General features: G+C 39.5%; 1 protein-coding gene across 1 annotated transcript in view; it reads right to left on the reverse strand.

The window, feature by feature from the left end:
* Positions 1 to 20,078, reverse strand: part of NELL1 (neural EGFL like 1) — a 521,924-nt gene that overhangs the window by 371,220 nt on the left and 130,626 nt on the right. Inside the window, exons 5-6 of the mRNA XM_044426038.1 lie at positions 13,657 to 13,753; positions 3,793 to 3,865 (exon numbers count right to left, since the gene is read on the reverse strand). Coding sequence (XP_044281973.1) covers positions 3,793 to 3,865; positions 13,657 to 13,753 — 170 coding nt within the window. The remainder of the gene's footprint in view (positions 1 to 3,792; positions 3,866 to 13,656; positions 13,754 to 20,078) is intronic.

The following is a 20,078-nucleotide window of genomic DNA, read 5'->3' on the forward strand; positions in this document are numbered from 1 at the left end:
ACCCCTGGTCTATGCAGTCCTGTTTGTCTTCCCAATTTATATACTTTAAACACCTTAACTCATATCCACCTTTGTTATTTTAATGCTTCCTCTTTAAGTTAAAATAGACAAGACAGAGTATATATTGGTGATAGTCTGAAAGATTGAAGCCAACTCTTTTTTCTTGATATTTTGCTTAACTCACAATATTTGCATACAACATCAGTTGTGCAGAAAGAATTCAAAATGTACTAATTGTCACTACAACAGAGGTAACTAAAACAATTAAAAAATAACCTTTTACTGTTATTAAAGTACTGTTGTGAAACATACTAGAACTACTGGTAATGGAAAAACCAACCCATCAGTTTGGATTTTCAAAAGCTCAAGACAAGCCAGAAAAGTTTAATGGTAACTGGTGTCCATTTATTAAAACCAAATAAATAAAAACTGAAGGGATACAATTCAGCAGTAACCACTGAAGTCTTAGTTATTCTAAATTTATTGAAATATTTCTTTGAGAAATGTCTCTAAAACTATTAAAGTTAAAACCTGTTATTGGATATTATCTTTGCCCTCTGTCTGCGCTATCTGGTGATGTGTTGTCATTGTCATTTTGTATCCAGAAATAACCATGGGAGTACAAATACGGAACTGGACTGGCATGGAGAGTGAGGCACTATCGGAAGTGATTCACCATTCAAATAAAACTTCATAGTTGATCTTTGGGCCACAGCCTTTGGTTTTCCATTAATGCTTCTCACTTTTCTTGAGACCACCAACCTTTTGGCAAACTGTATCAGCTCACAGCTTCTGTTCATCCCTTTGGTGAATTTTCAAGCATGTTTTTATAGCCAGAGATTCAGCAGTTTCACGGCACATGAACAACTCTGCACTGAGGCCTTAGAAAGTCCATGGCATAAAATTCCTTTGCAGGGTCTTTAACAAGGCTATATGCAGACTACAAGCCAGTGGCATGATTCATTTTCCGAGAGAGAGTATCCCAGTCCTGCTTGTTATGAATTCTATCAGAGCCCTGCCTAAAGGCAGAAAAAGATGCAGGGCTTCAGATATAACTGAAGCTGTGCTGTTCATTTGACAAAATGCACAATTCAAGATGGCCTTTTATATCTATTTACTGATAATAAGCAAGTCTGGATAGCTCTAAAGGATCACCTGTCCTCAGTCCCAGAAATTCAGCAATGAACTTATCTACCTTCCTTTTTTCCTATGGTTTTTTTCCTCTTAAAGATAGCATAACACACACTCTCATGTAGTCTTACATACACATAGGGCTGTCTTGCCCCATCCATTTTTTCTCTCCCATTTATTACTCTTTAGTGTGCCCCAGGAGTGGAGTGTGGAAGAGCAGGTAAATTGAGCTGTTAAGGAGAGAAATAAACAGAGAGAAATAAAGCAACGAGAAATAAACAGATGGAGAAAGGTAGCTCTGTGAGTAAGAGAGAGTGTATGTATGTCTGAAAGAGAAACAGAGAACAAATGCACCAACAGTTGTCTAGGAAACTGTCATTCAGCTTTGGTGTAGGATCAGCTTAGCAAACTGAAAATATTCTTATCTGAAGTTATAATGCACATTGTTTATGGGACTGCTGTGCCTAGGACTGCACTTCCCAGTGTCTCTAACCTGAGACATTGACTCTCTTGAGTGAAAATCTACAGCGGTGATACAGGTCGAGAAACAGGGGCTGAGAAATAGCTACTAGAGCATGTGAAGAGGTCTGGCTGATGAAGTATCACTTGTTGAACTTGCGTAAGTATGGCAACCACAGAAGCCAGGCTAAAGGCTGGGGATGGATAAAGATATATAGCCTGCTTTCACTCTATTTCTCATTTTCCAAGATCTTATTTCCATATCAGCTTGAGAATTATCATTCTGAAAGCCTGCATGAACATGTGTATCCATTTGGAGGCACTCTTCCACCAACAGGCACATTTTTTATTCCCTTTTATACTAAGACAGGGTCCCAACCTTACTTGACCTCTGGCACATGCAGGAAGTGGATTAAGATGCTCTTGTTAATCTGCCTTCCTCTTCCATGAATCATGAGTTGCATCTTATTCAGTAAAACCTTTTGTTTTGTGCCCATGAGCACCACAGTGACTCTTAAATAAGAGACTGTCTAATACAGGGAATACTTCTTTTAAACATACATTTTGGCCATGTCCAGCAATTGCTCTTCTTGGGGAGGAGGCTATTACACAGACAATGCTTGCAGACTTTAGTATTCACTGGTGTACACGCTCTTTCAAATTATTTACCTGCTTCATGGAAATTAACAAATTGCAAGTATAGATGGATTCTCCATTCCCTTTTGACAGCTAAAACACTGAAATTGTAATTCTATAATGATAAACACTCATCTTCTATAATGGAACTTACAACATGTTCCGTATTTGAGTGGGAAGCATAAAGTTGTCACCTTCAAATGGATAGCTATTGGGTGACCTGGCCTGTGTTTCTTGAAACACAATGACAATTACTAGAAAGCTGTAGGCATTTCATTTGTATTCATTGCCATGGATGGATACAAATCCATATATGTATATGAAAAAGAAAAACACAATTTTTGTGGGTACCTGCAGGTTCCACACTGGGTACCCCTTGGAACATTCAGAAATCTTACATTGCTGTTTTCATTAAAACAAAAAGCAAATGGATTTCTCATCACTTCCTGCTGAAGACTTCTTATATTCAGAATGAGTTTCTTCTGACCAGCTCTCAGGTATCTGCAAGCTTCCCTGTTTTTATGTATTTTCTTAAGATGCCTGTTATCACTTGCCACATGCTGAAACTACCAGGGTGACGAAAGAGATTGCAAACTGTGCAGTACTCCCAGCATTTGCCTCTAATTCTAGTTGCACAAACATGCTACAGATTTACATAATCACTGCTCTAAACTCTTTAGCAGCTACCTTTAGCAGGGGGAGGGGGATTGTAGCAGAGAAAATTAGCTGCTAAGGAGCTACAGTGAAATAAGCCACACATCAACAAACCCATTTAGAGTGAAATCCTACACTATCCCCGTGATTATTTTTGCTGTTTGGATTTGTTCGTTTCTTCTTCATTTGACCTCGGTATAGTTATTACTGAATGTTTTAAGCCTACTGTATACATATTCATGGGAAATGCTTTTATGAGTATGATTCTTTAAACACATTAAGATCTGTAGCTGTTCGAAATTTGGAACTGTTATATACTACTGTGTACATTTTGATGATATTGTTGTAACCACCCAGAGAATCATCTTGAGGAATGGGCCGTATAGAAAAGTAAGTAAATAAACCTGCTTTTACAATGGAAAAGTGACAGGCAACTAAACTGCTGATGATGATCACAATGATTTTTGGATGAAGAGATGTCCTGTGATTCCCAGTAATCATGGTGGCTGGGGGATACTGTGAGCTGCAGGACAATTTTCTTCTGTCTGAACATGCACTGGATTTTGTCTTTAGTGTCTCCTTCATTCCATGAGGAGTTACATGGATGAAGGATTGCAATCTCTCTGCCAGCATTCTCTGGCTTGTAGATGCCAGTTTTCTTAACAGGAAAATTCAAGTTGCTAGTTCCATCAAAGCAAGGCACTAGGGACACAGAATTCCTTGCCCTCCCCAGTGGGATCAGACATCTAGATCATAAATCATAGTCTTAGTTCATCATCCATAAAATAAGACTAATAAAGACTAGTATCATGTGTTTGTTCAAAGGCAAACAGAGAATGTAAAGTACTACCTACATTAGCATACCATATACATAACTTAAAATAAATTATATAAATAAAAATTGCTACTTACTGCGATTCAGATTTGGACACTGTGTTATATATCCATTAGGCATAAAGATGACTTTCGCATCTTGAATGATACCCTTTGTAACAGAAGAGAAAGCTGGTAATATAGATTACAGTCATACAATTAAAATTGTACAAAATACTTCACAATTTATCTGTTAATACTGTAATTAATGTAATTATAGTGGTTTACAAACTAGAACCATATTGACTTTTAAAACCTCACACTGTCCATTAAATAAATAGCTTTAAAACTCTCTAAAGCATTTTTATTATTCATAAGCAAATGAAACAATTAATTTCGAAACCAGATACAATGCACTAACATTGACCCTACATAAACTTACCTAAGAGTAATAGCTATTGAATTGAATGTGGCTTATTTCTGAGTAGAAATCTACTCAGGGTATCCATCTAGCCTAAGAATTTGTCCTGGAATGGCCTGGCCTGTGGGCAGTTTATGCACTAGTTTAACCTTTCCCATTGAATAAATTAGCATTGAAAGTGCTTAACTTTGGTTTGATGAAGTAGCACCGGCAACCAATTGTATACTTTTAGCATGAAAGCATTAAATTTACATTGCTTGCAGATTAATATTAATGCAGTCTTGGGTTAGTGATAAGAAGTCAGTGGAGGATTAAGATGCCAAGTGAAAAGAAAAGCAATTAGATTTATTTTGCCTATCCCCTCTTCTAGTTCATTCTGCAGTTGGATGGTTTCTGGTTGCCTTACTAACTTGCCCATGGATCTTGCTTAGTGCTGTTGCTCAATACAAGAGTGGTCAAAAGGAAAATCTCCTTCATCTTTTATTTACTTGTAAGTAAGAAGGTTGATTCAGGGTTAGGGTTAGAGTTGTTACCAACAGTAAGACCAGGAAATGGGAGAGGTTCAGTTCTCCTCATGGTGCCCTTCTGGATACTTGGTGAAGCACCAACATATGCCCATGAAAGGATGGGGGTTGCTAAGGTCTACAGATATTTCATCTCCCTCTCTAGTTTTCCTGCCTGTTCAAGGGTCAATGTTATGAAAGTACAAAAAAGAGAAACTCCAATTCTAGAATATCTTCCCTGAAGATGCCCAATGGTGTTTTTTTATATCAGGTCAACAAAATTATATTTGCCCAGGTACTTTAAATTGGATTCGTTGCTGCCTCTTAAACAGATTCAGTATTTTTGTCTAAATCTAAAATAATATTGTATTTTACAAACAGTTTTAATGTGCTCATTTAGAAGATAAAGTTAGATCACACCAAAATGAAGGGGAGGGGAGAATGCAAATCCTACTCATGAACAAGCTTTACGATTCCTCAATTTTTCAACTGTATTTTTAATACTTCTACCCTATCATTCAAAAAAACATTTCCCACTCCAAAACCCAATCCGTAGTGTGGCTACGAATACTTTAGTACCAATATTTTCAGTAGCACTGAAGCACCTGGATCATGTAGTAGACTGTGGTCAGTCTCAAAGAATAGAAAACTGAAAAAATAATTTGCTGGGGCCTTTCTACCATGGCAATGGTAGAATTGGGGCAAATTCCACCATGGCAATAATTTTAGCTTATCATATCATCATGATTCCCCACAAAAGTGTCTCCACCCATCCTTTGTTGTTTACTCTACTGTCCTTAGTGTGATGGTTGCTGGGGTGGAAGAAACCTGCACTTGAAAGCCAGATGTTAGTGTTTTCTCTTACACCATTAGTCTTTCTAAAAGCATTAATATCCGTTAGTGCAGAAAAAATAATCCGATCCTTGGCCTCCAAATAAATGTGGATAAATTTGCATGTAGCACTGGGAACAGAGGAAGACACACACAATCTCGCACTTGAATTTAGGAAAACCACATGCTCTCCCAGATTTAGGAAAACCACTGTCTCCCAGATACCAAGTTGACTGAAATTTAAGCATATTGTCAAGGTTATCCCTTGACAATTAAGAATGTCTTGATCAGAGATTCCAGCAGTTACTTTCCACTAGAGTGAAACAGAATGAGAGCTACAGAGCAGATGGAGAACATGTATCTAACCCAGAATCCTAACTATATGTTATAAATAAAATATAGGCCTTAGTGCTTCAAGCTTAGCAAATGCAGCAACATTTAACATTTATGTGTTCGTTTTCTCAGACAGCAGAAGGTACTCAACAAGTACCACTTCCTGCTTGTTATTTCAATATCAAATATTAATTGGAAATATTAATGGTAATAACAAGATCACATGAAGCATCTCATAGAACATTTATTAACCTTTTCATCTGTGACAATAATGAAGCTATTTGAATAATGAGAGATACCACAATCATTGGGTAGGGGTAACCTCTGAAGCAGCCATTAATATGATTTTGAAAGCTGGCGAATAATCAATCACTGAGTAAAAGGTACATGGATATACCCCACACAGCTGCCTAAGATCAAGGCTTAAATAAGCATGAATAAAAACCAAAGATTCTTCCTCCAATGCAGCAAAATGTGTGATTGCGTATAACTGAAGTAGATATCTTTCTGGCTGTGCTTCTCAATCAATATTGGAATGTTCACCAAAGCCCCGCTCAAGTGGCTGGATGCCCAGAGATGCATGTCTCCACTTATAGATATATAGAATAGAAGGGTTAGAAGGTGCCAAGATCAGGTACAACCCCTGGCTGGTCACACCAAGTCACACGATTCCACTCAGATGACTGCCCAGTTTTGCTCTGAATGTCTCTAGTGTGGGAGAGCACATGACTTCTCTTGGCAGCCTGAGGCCACCAGTAACAACTGGGGGTTGCTAGAACTGGTTTGTAAAAGCTAATGTTTTTCATTTTTTATTTTTAACATTTTTTAAACTGCCCAGAGAGTCTTGGCTATTGGGCAGTTTAAAAATGAAATACATAAATATAAGCAATAACAAAACTGTGAGCACATCAATCATGTCACCTCACTTTAATTTAATTTATATTGTTAATTTATATTATTCTACTTTGAAGTTTATTTATGGTTGTGAGCCGCCCCAAGGCTTCGGCGAATGGGGTGGCATAGAAGTCTCCTAAATAAATAAATAAATAAATAAATAAATAAGATCTGGAGTCAGTCTGCATTGAAGATTCCATGCCAATTGATTTACTCTACTGGGTAGATGCTTGCTTTTACATTTTATGAGCAAAGACTACAGAAGCCTGTTGTCAAATAAGTGTCCCTTGCAAATTGGTTGGTTACTTTGTTTGTTTGCCTATTAAGCAAGGTATGTGATTTGTTGTGCATCCTAAGCTGAAAAGCGATGCTGGCAGCACAGCACAGCCCATGTGCCATTCACAGGTTAGTCATCTGCTTGTTGCTTGCTAAGCCTTAAACTGCATGATTTAAACGGTATGCTTTTCTCATTATACAGGTTAATTAGTTATTTAACACCAAGATCATTTTCATTCCCTGCCATGTTTTAGATGCAGTGATAGTGGGTGGGCAACTATAAAAAGTCGTTTTCAGGAAGAACCAGTCAGAGAAGCAGCGAGGGGCTTTGTGACAGGGAAAGTCACACTGCAATCCATACGCAATGCCTTTCAAGGCAATTGATCATGACAGTGACGGTAGTACCACCAGTTATATACAATCACTGACCTACTGAACTGGCATGTTGGGTGGTGGGGGTGTCTAGGAAAGGCAGCTCACAGATTGTGGGAAACGCGCAAATGACCTTGGAGAAAATTAGTTGTTTTATGAGTAGTGTAAGAGAGAAATTAGAACGAGTGTGCCGCCTGTGTGGTTTTCTACAGAACCAAGATCCACCACATTGTAGAAACAGCTCAGTGGCAAACTGCAAACACCCTTCTTTTTCTTTCTGGTGTACTTTCCATTTTATCTTCTATGTGGAAGCCTTTAAAGATCTCCTTGATTATCCAGGGATCTGAGGGGAGTGATTCTTCCTTGCTGGGTCTTTTTACTGCATTTTTTACTGTTTTTTTAAAGCTATTTTAAATTCATTTTAACCTTGTTGTTTTTATGGTATTTATTTGTATTGTAGTTTATTACTTTGTACTATATATTGTTGTAAACCGCCCTGAGGGCTTTGGCTATAGGGCAGTATAGAAATGTAATTATTATTATTATCAATAATAATACAGTAATAATAATCTGCTATTTTTATTTTTACTTTGTTCATTTTGAATATATGGATATGCCACTTATTATATCTAAAATATTAAGTGGTTTACAAAGAAAGATTTAAAAGCATCCTAATAAATACAAAAACATTTATATAGAGAATTTATTAAAACTAAATACTCCAAACACCTGAGCAAAGAAGCTAACTAGACAGCACAACCAATCAGGTAAGGCCTGGGTAATCCAATAGATCTTTCACTGGTGTCCAAAACACTCCATGGCATCTTCCACACACTGGGGCTGAAGTTTCCTTCGAAAAAGCCCACCTCTGGAGTGCCACCAAGATGACAATCTGCAGGTTGTAGTACAACAGCAAGGACCAGCTGCACAGCATTCAACTGCATCAATGTTTTACCCAGCAGTTTTGGAGTATTTTAAACAGAGCCGCTATGGGAAATTCATGCTGATGAGGAGATAACACAAGGAAACTATTCAGCCCCCTCATCTCTGCTCCCACAACTGCAATGACAACATTCCTACCTGGTAATGTGAACCCTTAGACTAAAACAATAAAAGTGCACGCCAAACAATATTTAATATATTACACATACTCACTAACAAAATTAGCTCCACAAAATCCAATAATTGGCTTTATAGAACATAGCTGACACTGACTTGGTTTGCACATCGTGCAGTTGGAGGTGTTTTTAAAACCCAGTTTACCATGAGTGAGCCAAAGAACTAATATGCACAGCTAAACTTATTCCACTTTGTTCTTCCTGCCAGTTGGAGCAGCTAAATAAGCCAGGAATCTTCCAGTCCCTTGGCTAGTTAGGGTTATGTCTGAACCACAATCTACCTAGACATAATGATAAAGATCTGGGGCCTTCCTCTAATTGCCATCTCCATGGGAGGCTTGACTGGTGGCAACAAGAAAGGTGGACCTTCTCAGTCAGAGCCCCCAGATTACGGAACAAGCTCCCCATTGAAGCCCACCTGGCACCAACCTTAATTTCTTTTTGGCACCAGGTTAAGGCTGTCCTCTACCACAGGACATGTAATTTGCTTATATTATACTGGGATATTATGTCAACTGCTTAACAGGTCTTGTGATTTAATTTGTAGCTTCTTAAATTTGCATTTAAATTTTATATTGCATTTTTAAGAACACTTTTATTGTTATCTGAATTTTTACTGTACTTTACCTGCTGTGATAAACTGCTCAGAAAGCTTCATATATTGGGCAGTATGGAAATATAATACAGATTAATAATAGTTATAATAATAACTGGAAACTCTCGTTAGAGTACAATCCAAGCCAGAGTTGCAATCTAAGAACAAACCCTGGATCTGGATTGGAACTCCGGCTTGCCGGAGGAATGGTAAACTCGACTCCTTGATTCAGACATAGTGTTAACAAAGCCAGGAACACACTGTTCCTAGTTTGACTAGCTGCTCCAGCTGGCAGGAAAGGCCAAGCTGGACCAATCAAACTGCATGTGCCAGCAAACTAGCTGACTCAAAGCAATCCAGGGGTTTAGGTGTTTTTCTCTAACTGGATTTTCATCAGGACTACACAAAATTCTAGTTCCAGCATCTGAAAGCCCCCCTGAACTATAAGACTAGCCACTTTCTGAAAAGATAACTTAGCTCTATAGGGAAAAAAGTTCCACAGCAAGGCTGCCACAACCAAGAAGACTCTGCTCCTGGTAACATTTCCAAAGCTTAAAACAAGAAGGATAACTCTGAGCAGGGACTTCGCAAATGATCTTAATGAATCAGAAAGAATAAATGAGAGAAGGAATTTTTTCAAACCCTCTGGCTCAAGGCCATTTAGGGCTGTAAAAGTCAAGAGCAGCATTGTGAATAGATCCTACAGGCTTTAGGACTGTGAAAGATTAATGGTACCAATTCAGAAACAGTCCAATTTATAAATTCATATCCCATGCCTTCAGCAAACTTATCTGTGAGTTCTAATAGGCTATTTGAAAAACACACACATCTGCCATCAGTTCTCTAGTCTAATGACTGTGGCCTTCAAATTTCAACATTAATGTATATTGTGACTAGGGTTTCTCACTCCACTCAGCTCAGAAGGGAAGGAATAACTGAAGAGGTGATTCTTAGAACAGAATCATAAATTATCCAGTTTGAACTCTTATTTTTCTTTTCAGCAAAACTTTCCAGTGTTTTTCCCCTTACTGTTTGATCAAAAAGGGGTAACTCTTAACTCTGCTTTTTGTTTTCCTATCATAACATTGTCATTGTTTCTCAAACTAGAAACATGACCTGTCCCAAAACATGGATTTTCAGCAATGTTTGCTCTTGCCCTGGAAGAGACAAAAATGAAATGTTCATTCTTTCTTTAATCCTTATTCTTAATGCATTCCTCCATCAAACTAAGTGCCGAACACCTTGATCTCCTGGTAACTTTAAGTCTTATTGCGTTACAAAAGCAGAGCTCTCACTGATGAGCAGCTACTGTGAGGTTTCTCTTTCCAGAGTCAGCTTTGTCCATCAAAAACACACTCCATTGAGTAGAATAATTCAGCAAGAAGCTTTTCAGTGCTTCTGTACGCATGTGCACACACACAGACCACTAATAACATATGGGTAAAAGTACACTATATCCCAAGTGTTACTATTCATACAGGATTTTCCTCTTAAAAACAAATGCAACAGTTGCACTGGAACCCTGAGATCAAATTACACTCCTAAAAGATTTGAAATAACTGTTATTAGTATAATGTCCATAATAAGATTCAAAGCTTTCCGGGTAGAATTTCTAGCACAATTCTTCTGCCAAAGAAGATACCAAAGAAAAATATGCATTCTTTTTTTAACACTCTTATTTCCCTGCAGATCTCTGTTTACATTGAGGGGTTTTATCTGTTGAAACACTGAAACAAATTGCGTAAAAAAGGAAAAAAGAGGTCCTGCTGAGCATATAAATATAAAGGACAGGGAATGCATACTGCTTCTAAACTATCAAAATTGTAAGATTTTGCATTGCTTAACAACAAAAGTAAGGCTTGTGAAATTCACAAGCAGGCTTAAAAAATACAACCAATTATGTGTTTTTGCCCTGCAGACACTTAGTAAATATTCAGGCATCCATAGACAAAAGAAAGGCACTTGTCGACTTTCATTATGATCAATAAAAACTGGCAGCTCATTATCATATCATTAGCTACCCTGCTGTTCCCAAAGTGTTAATGTGAAGAAATATTAATTTATAAATGCATAATATCCCTCAGTTCTTAGATTTGTCGTTAGCTGTATGTATCAAGTAAGAACTGAAGATGGCAAAACCAGTGTAACTACTACTACTTTTTTTGTACTATGTGCCCATAAACATATGTTTACCATCTGCAAAATTACAGGAAGCAGCTGAGGTTCAAAAACCCAACAGCTGTAGAATAAAATAATGCCATCAATTTCACTCCACAGTGACAGCTCAGCTGTTAGATGGGGATATAAAGACCAGGTAAGTATGGAGCCATTTCTCCACCTTAATTTAATCAGGGAGGGACAAAGAGAAGAAGAAGCATGAAAATTATCTGCCTTCTATGAAAGCCTATTAGAATATTGTTACTGATTGAGCTACTTAAGCAATATTGGGTGCTTCAAGACAGCTCCCAGCACCACCAATCAAAAGACAATCAAAGGATATTCTGTCTTGCCCTTCTTAATGGAGGCAAGGGAAAAAGACAGGCAGAAATGACGGTGGGGAAACACAGGAAGTTATAAGCATAAAACAGCAACATCTGGACCCCCACAAAATTCCACAAGGGAGACGGGGTGATTGAACAGCAAAGGGCTAGTCTGCAAGCCCTCGTTCTGTTTGCTCAAAGTCATTTTCATTATCTTTATCACAGTCATGCCAAAATAGCTTCCTTGGTCATTTTATCAACTTGGAAACAAGCTAGGTTAGTCCAAAGAAAAGGTTTGCATTTATAAGGCATTATTACTTTATGAACTGCTTAGGATAGTAATAAAACCTGACTTGGAAAGGATTACAAAAAAGGGCCATCTGGTCAATGGTCAGGTTACACGACACACTAAGCCACCCTGAGCATATGCCATAGAGGGCTGGTTGTCCACTGAACAACCCAAGGCATGCCTGACTAACATCTGGGCTTGCCATGGCTTCTTTTTCCACCCAGTCCTCCGGCTGGCTGAAGCACACAGCCCACAGGAATTTGCATGCAGCAAAATCACCTCAGCTGTGATCATTCCTTGCCTTCTTTTTTGGTGCCTGAACAATGCACGGCGAGGTCACCATTATTATAAGAATTATTATTGTCCGTCTCCTGCAAGTGTGCAAAAGAGCAGCTGCCTAATACGTGCAAAGTCAGCTGTCAAATTCAGCAGCACACGTAGGTAACACACAAGATAACTGACAAGGTTGTATATAGGCTAGTTTGCCCACAAACTTCCAGCCATTCCAACCTCCCCTGTCAATTCCCATCTATACTACCAATTCATCTTTGCCCCTACTGTTGCAGCTGAAACAAACATGGAAACAAGGCCAATAAGCCATTGTGAGCTACTGTGACATCTGAACCCAGCCGATGATGCCTTAAAATGCATTCTGTTGCCTTAGCATTGGCACACCACACTTCTGGGTGATGACTTAGCTGTGTTGCTGCTTTAAAGTGATGTACAAAAAAGTGTGAAAGCTTTGAGTCCTGGGCAGTTTAAAAATGTAATAAATAAATAAATCACAGCACTGCAATTTTTTGGAGTAGAAGCAGCAATCACAGAGGCATAGAGTCAGAAGGGGCCAGAGGGCCATTGAGTCCAAGCCCCACTGAGTCCAAGCCTGCTCAGTGCAGGAGTCCAGATTGAACCATCCTGCTCAGATGGCTGTCCAGTAGCATCTTGGATGCCTCCACTAACCCTATAGTGGATTGTCTGTATGCCCCATGTGGTCAGAAAAGTAGCAGATGTATCACTTCAAGGCAGCAACAGAAAGAAATCAGGTCAAAAGGTTTATCCGTATTGTAAATGTAATGCACAGATCAGCCTTTTGTGACAGATCTGCTTTTGATTAGGTGGTCTAACATGCAGCCCCCGAGGCCTTGTTCTGCAGCTCTCCTGTCTCTTCTGAGCGGGATAAAAAAAAGTCCATTGGAGCCAATGGTCTGTCCTCAGATGTTGTCTTTTGCTTCTTGTATTTATATGATTTTTATGAACTCGTTATGTATGTTTCCCATAAACCTCGAACAATTTTTTAAAGTTCCCAACCATGATTCAGATATTTACTTCATAGCATGTCAGCAATGCTGAGATGCAACTCCCAAATTCCCTCTTTTGTGGGTTTACTGCCTAGCTATTTTAAATCTGAAGTGTTTTCAAGTTTTTCCTTTTTACAGTATTTCATGTCATTTTAACTTATCTGCATTCCAAGCAGACACATGATCAGTAGCTCTCCTTTTCTTCTTTTGGAATAAACCTCTTTTCTAACTGGGTTGTTATGGGTTTATAAGGGAAAACATTCACCTTGAATTTCCTATGTTCCTTTAACAATAACAGATGTCAGTGAAAAATTACAGCATGCCAGCACAAATGCTTCTGTTAAAATACCTTGGTGGAATCAAGCTGATTCCAATCTCATATATTATATATTGTATCTTTATGAAAATTGAAGATTAGGACAGTTTTGCAGATTCTAAGAGGGATGTGGAAGACCCATAACTTAGAACGATGAAATGCCAGTTCTGGAGAAGCAACTGAGGAAGGCAATGGCATACGGCCCTTTAACCACTGGATCCCCTTTTGCAGGCTTACCTTAAAGAAGCCATGTTTCCTGTTACGCTGTCCAAGCCACAAATTGCTTTCTGGCGTCAAATTTGTTTCTGGCGGATCTATAACACGTTCATAAATCCTGTAAAGCAAAGGTCCATTGTTAGCCAAAAAGGATTATTTTCTTTTTGCTCAGAATTTCAGTAAATTTTAAATATGAAATTCAGTCTTGCTTTAGATGTACAAGCTGCAACCCAAAGCTAAAGATAACCACATTTGTTTTGCACACCATATAGTTGTTCCTTCTAATTTTAAAATGAGAGGGAGAATAAAATTGTTAAGTACTCATAAAATACAGCACTACCAGAGGATTACAGATCACTGTACATGCCAGTAAGCAAAGCTTTTTAAAAGGGATATTCCATAGCAGAGACATTCCCATAAGAACAAATTAGGATATAAGAATGCTGCAAAGTTATTATTAAATAACTTTAAATATTAAATAATGGATGATCATTTGTGTTCAGCTTCTTTTCCGCTGGCAACAATTCCCTGGGCAGAATTCTGCTCAGAATGCCCCAGCTGTCAGAAAGGAGAAAAGAGTTCTTCAAAGCCAGGACCACCTTTCCTAGCACTGGTTCATCACTGCTGCAGAAGATTCCCCCAACCCTCTGGAGCAGAATTGGAAGGTGGAAGAAACTGCAGAGAGAGAGAAAGAATTTACAAATAACCCTGCCATTTCCATTTCACCAGCAGCATTTCTCCACTGGATCAGGAGCTTCTCTTGGATAGAAAGCCTTCCTCCTATAGGTGACAGATTCTAGATGCCACTCATAATACCTGACACAGTGGTCACATTAGGACCTAATGCTAAACCATGGTTTTAGTTCTATATGAAAATTTTCATTCACTTCTCTCGTGGTCAAGTGGATATATTATGAAGTTTTCTCTCAAGTGTGGCTTCCCATTCTGTCCAAAAGATTCAACCTAGATCCATGGTTTAATGCTATGTTTCAAAAGAAGCCAACTTCAAACCATGACAAATTAGGTAATGTCATTCCATGATCACTTGGTTGGAGAACACAGGAAAACAGAGGTATGAGACAGTAAAAGCAAACACTTCCTGGGTTCTCCTCTTGACCTCACAGGAGCCATGAGAACCACATGAGTCTGGGAGGAAGCTACACTCATTCATTTCTGAACTAAGCCTCTGTACGGTCTGTTATTATAGTTACAGTTAAAAGAACTAATGTTGTACTGGCTCAGATCAGACATTATATCAAACCATGGTTTGTGTCAATTACAGTTCCAAATACAAAGGAGCTTCCAAATATACAGCAGGCAAACCACGGTTTTACAGCTGTTGGTCTGATTCTGTTTTGCATCTGCTCAGCACATAGCTCCATCAGTTCATAAATTCTTTCTTCGCTTCATGATGTAGTCTGAGGTACAGCAATAAGTATTATTTTCAATGGTTTTGCGTTCAGGAAATAAAACCACACTTAGCACAACCTGTTTAAACTGTGATTTGAAGTCCTGGTTTAACAGTTGTTTACAAATCACAGTCTCTAAGCTGACATAGGCCCAGCTAGCATAGAATTAAAACCCAGGGTTTTAAAAATTCTGGATAGTTGTAAAAGTAGCCATGTGATGGTAGACACTGCCAATCAATCCTACTTCCAGTAGAAGCAGCTAAAGAAGCATAGTGTGATGTGTGAAACTCTGTCTTGTCAGGAGACACTAGGAGTAATTGGGCAGTATGCACCCTTTTTCACAAGAACCCAGAGTTTAAAAAAAGAAAAAACCTGGACATTTGTGACATGTAAACCAGACTACGAGTTTATAAATTTAGAAATGCTTTGCCTTTACAAACCATGGTTTGCCTTGACATCTGAATGAAGATCCTGAAAACAATGGCAACAAAGAATTAATGGCAAGAACAATGGCTTTACACTGTAATTCATTCATTCATTCATTCATTCATTCATTCATTCATTCATCTGTCCATTCATCTTTATTGCCTCCCTACTCATGTACAGTGGGAAATCTAGATGGTGATGTGCTAGGAGTCAAATCTTGTAATGATGCATTAACGAAAGCAATTAAAAGCTTCTCTCATTAAGAAATACACATTGTTCCAAAATGTATAGGACCAAAGCAACTTAGTTGTTGAACACATCAGCTCTATTCACTTGGAATGCTGGTCCACAATTGATGGATGAATTTCAGTTATTGCGGCCTAATGATGTGGACAAGGTGCTTGGACGAGTACATCCCACCACTTGCCTATTGGACCCTTGCCCATCTTGGTTAATAAACAACGCCAAGCATGGGATTGGGATCTGGATCTTGGAAGTGGTTAACGCTTCTCTGAGGGAGGGCCGGGTACCTGCCCCTTTAAAGGAGGTGGTAGTCCGACCAGTCCTGAAGAAAGCATCACTGGATCCAGAGATGGCCACTAATTATAGACCAGTGGCCAACCTCCCGTTTCTGGGCAAGGTGTTGGAGTGGGTGGTGGCGGGACAACTCCAAGCACTCTTGAATGAAACTGATTATCTGGACCCATTTCAGTCCGGCTTCAGACCCGGGTACAGTACTGAATCTGCCTTGGTCGCCCTGTACGATGACCTGTGCAGGGAGAAGGACAGGGGGAGTGCGTCCCTGTTGGTTCTTCTGGACCTCTCAGCGGCTTTTGATACCATCGACCATGGTATCCTTCTGGATAGGCTAGTGGGATTGGGGGTCGGAGGCACTGCTTTGCAGTGGTTCTGCTCCTATCTCAATGGTCGATTTCAGAAGGTGGTGCTGGGGGACTATGGCTCTGCACCATGGCAGCTATGCCATGGAGTACCGCAGGGGTCCATTTTGTCCCCTTTGCTGTTTAACGTCTACATGAAACCGCTGGGAGAGGTCATCAGGAGGTGTGGGCTGCGAAATCATCAGCTGATGATACCCAGCTCTACCTCTCGTTTTCCACCAATCCAGGTGAGGCAGTGGCTGTGCTGAACTGGTGCCTGGCCGAGGTAATGGGCTGGATGAGGGCCAATAAACTGAAGCTCAGTCCAGAAAAGACAGAGGTCCTGTTGGTTGGCGGATCGGGCTTCGGGGAGGGTGAATTGAACCTAGTCCTGAATGGGGTTGCACTCCCTCTTAGGGACAAGGTTTGCAGCTTGGGAGTGCTCCTTGACTCAGAGCTTTCACTGGAAGCTCAGGTGACAGTGGTGGCAAGGAGCACTTTCTTTCAGCTTCGGCTGATCCATCAGCTGCGCCCCTACCTGGAGTACAACTGCCTGGCGACAGTGACACACGCATTGGTGACTTCCCGACTTGACTTCTGTAACGCGCTCTACGTGGGGCTACCCTTGAAGACGGTCCGGATACTTCAATTGGTTCAAAATAGAGCTGCCAGGCTGCTGACGGGGACGGGGCGTTATGCTCACATTACTCCAGTCCTCCGTCAGCTTCACTGGCTTCCCATTGAAGTCCCAATTCAAGGTGTAGGTGATGACCTATAAAGCCCTTAACGGCTTGGGTCCTGGTTACCTGAAGGAGCGCTTACGTCCATATATGCCCGCCCGCCCGCCCACCCACCCCTTGAGATCTGCGGGAGAGGTCCTTCTCCGGGAACCTTCCATGAAGGAAATTAGGAGGGTGAGTACTCAGAGGAGGGCTTTCTCTGTGATGGCGCCGAATCTATGGAATGCGCTCCCCAGAGAGGTCCTCCTGGCGCTGTCGTTATTTGTTTTTTGGCGCCAGGCAAAGATCTTTTTATTCAAATGTTATTTTAACTGTTAATATCATTTATTCATTTTATTCTTTGGCCAGGGTGACTTAATTTATATTGTTCATTTATATTATTTTATTGAAGTTTTTTTATGGTTGTGAGCCGCCCCGAGGCTTTGGCGAATGGAGTGGCATAGAAGTCTCCTAAATAAATAAATAAAATATTTTTAAAATGAACACCTAATGTAGCTCTAGAAATACGAGCCAATCAACACAACCCAGTATGTTAGCATTTCATTTACACTCCAGCTAGCTTTCCAACATGTTGAGGCCTGGACTAACCAAATGTAATCATTGGTTTTGTGTTATAGCTTGCTGTTCATTTGGAAACACATTTTAAGAGACCCAAATTATCTCTGATTTTTTAAAGAAAGTCACCACCAAGCTTTGTCAAGTAAAATATAGTTAATTATAAAACAATATATTATTCCAGATTCTTATTGACCAGAGAATGAAAAAGAAATAGTAGAGAATTTTTAAGCCCTCTATAAAGAAGAATTAAAAAGAAAAGGAAAAAAGATTGAATATATTCATTTAAAACCTATGGCTTGGGAACATTATCCGAGTTCAAAAGAGTTATTCACATAATTATGGGGAGTAACTGCTTACCTGCATTGTAATTACAATCAACTCTAATTTCTCAGAATATTGAGGCACAAAAACACATTCAAAGTTGTAATCATGAATGTTGTAGTGAGGTGCGGGTTTTTTTTTTTTTTTTTTTTCCTGCTTGGTAATAACCTGTCGCATTTCCCCTTGAACTAATTTACGTTTTTGAACAGTGAAACAAGCTGCCCTTCTCTAAGCCTATATTTTGGAGATTGTCGAAATGGTAGAAGTATTTATTATCTCTATCAATATTTAAAGTGTAAGCACCTCATTTTTTCAGCAACAAAGGCACAATTAAATCTCGGCTCAAACATTGTACCGCTCTACGAGTCTGCATAAGAGATTTGGCCTGCTCACTGAAGAAGTAAATCACTGAATAACACACTTATATTAGAATTTTCTTTATTCCTATATGGTGCTTCTATTTTTATTCATGACTTGCTTATTCTCAGTAGAAAATGTCTAACCTTTTTCAAAATATTGGTCAATATTCCATGAAGAACTCCATCTTCTGTTAACAGCTAAGTGCCCCAAAGCTTAGAACAAAGGAGTGTGTTGCTCTCCACAACACTACTTACAATGGAGTATTGGATTTTTATTTATTTGGCCGAGTAAGGCTCTAAAGGGACTGCACAATATTTGTCTTCAATGACATAAGAAGAATGATTTTTTCAATGTAAAAGAACACAAATCGACATGTATTATGCTGCAGCTCAATAGTACAATATAAGGAAGACAAATGAGGCACAGGCCCAGATGGTTTCTCTCAAGCTTCATTGGGAATTTAACAAAGGCTTTGCCCTTTATGGGAAAAGGTTGTAACAACCCCTCTGTCCTGGCATTCGTTCAGAAAATCCCATTCATACAGAGGGTGGCTAGCAGCAAAGAACTCTTCATTTTTCTACAAGGGCCGTTCTGGTCTAATTATGTTCATGAAGCACCTACCTTCTTCAGGGAACTATACAGATTAAATACAAAGGGCTTTTGTGCTTTTTTCTATATAAAGTGATGTTTAGGATTTCCCAGGGGTGCTAGCAAAAAAAACAACAACAACAACAAGAACAGAACAATGCCTTGTTGCACCATTAAACCATGACCAAGAGTGAATGCCGGTTCTGCAAATAGTTAGTTTTTGGTTTTGCCATAAAACATTTGAAAGATACATCTAATTGATATCAAGCTTGCTAATAATAAAATTAAGAGCAATTATATAACAAAACTCATCAGATCATTATATCAATCCACCAAAAACGTATGTACATATTATTCAAAGGAATAGACTGAGGTGCTTTGAAGTAAAGTACGAACTGGATTACCACTAGAATGGGTGAAAATGATTTCTGTGAGTATGATCACTTTTTCCAACTGCTGTGCTGTTACAAGAATTTTCCCTTGCAGTCACTGACTGCCCCTGCTTATTCATTACATCTCCAAGAAAAATGCTGTAGTCAGTGGTAGAACTCATCCTCTGTGCACAAGATGTCGTAAGCCAAGGATTCTCCTCCAAGCAGTCAAAAGCCACAGACCATTTTCCTTGCAAAACATTCGTTATTGCTCCAAAGTACAAGTTATTCCAAAGAAATCTCTGAGCATGCAAAGAAGAGTTTGTTGAATCCAATCTAGTGTTTACCTCCAGGAACTCTCCTTATGGCAGGCCGGGTCCCCATACCTTTGGGAGTGGCTTTCTGAAAGCAAACATGCCTCCTCTCTGTACACTAATCATTTAATTGGACTGCCTGCTTCGGCTCATGCCTCTTCGGTGGTCAAGAGCCAGGGGCCTGTTCTGCATCTGAAAACGCCTCATTTTCAAAGAGTCCTCCCTCTGGAGGTACAGCTTGGTCATTCCCATGAACTTCCAGCTCTGCTGAATAATCTGGCCTTGAGAAAAGAACATCCACCTCTTCATCTCAGCGTCTCAGCATGGCCCATCCTTCATTTCGGGACGGGGCGTTATGCTCACATGACTCCAGTCCTCCGTCAGCTTCACTGGCTTCCCACTGAAGCCCGGGCCCAATTCAAGGTGTTGATTATGACCTACAAAGCCCTAAACGGCTTGGGTCCTGGCTACCTGAACG

The sequence above is a fragment of the Varanus komodoensis genome, unplaced genomic scaffold, assembly GCF_004798865.1.
Source record: "Varanus komodoensis strain SLA01 unplaced genomic scaffold, ASM479886v1 scaffold16, whole genome shotgun sequence".
Classification (NCBI taxonomy): Eukaryota; Metazoa; Chordata; class Lepidosauria; order Squamata; family Varanidae; genus Varanus; species Varanus komodoensis.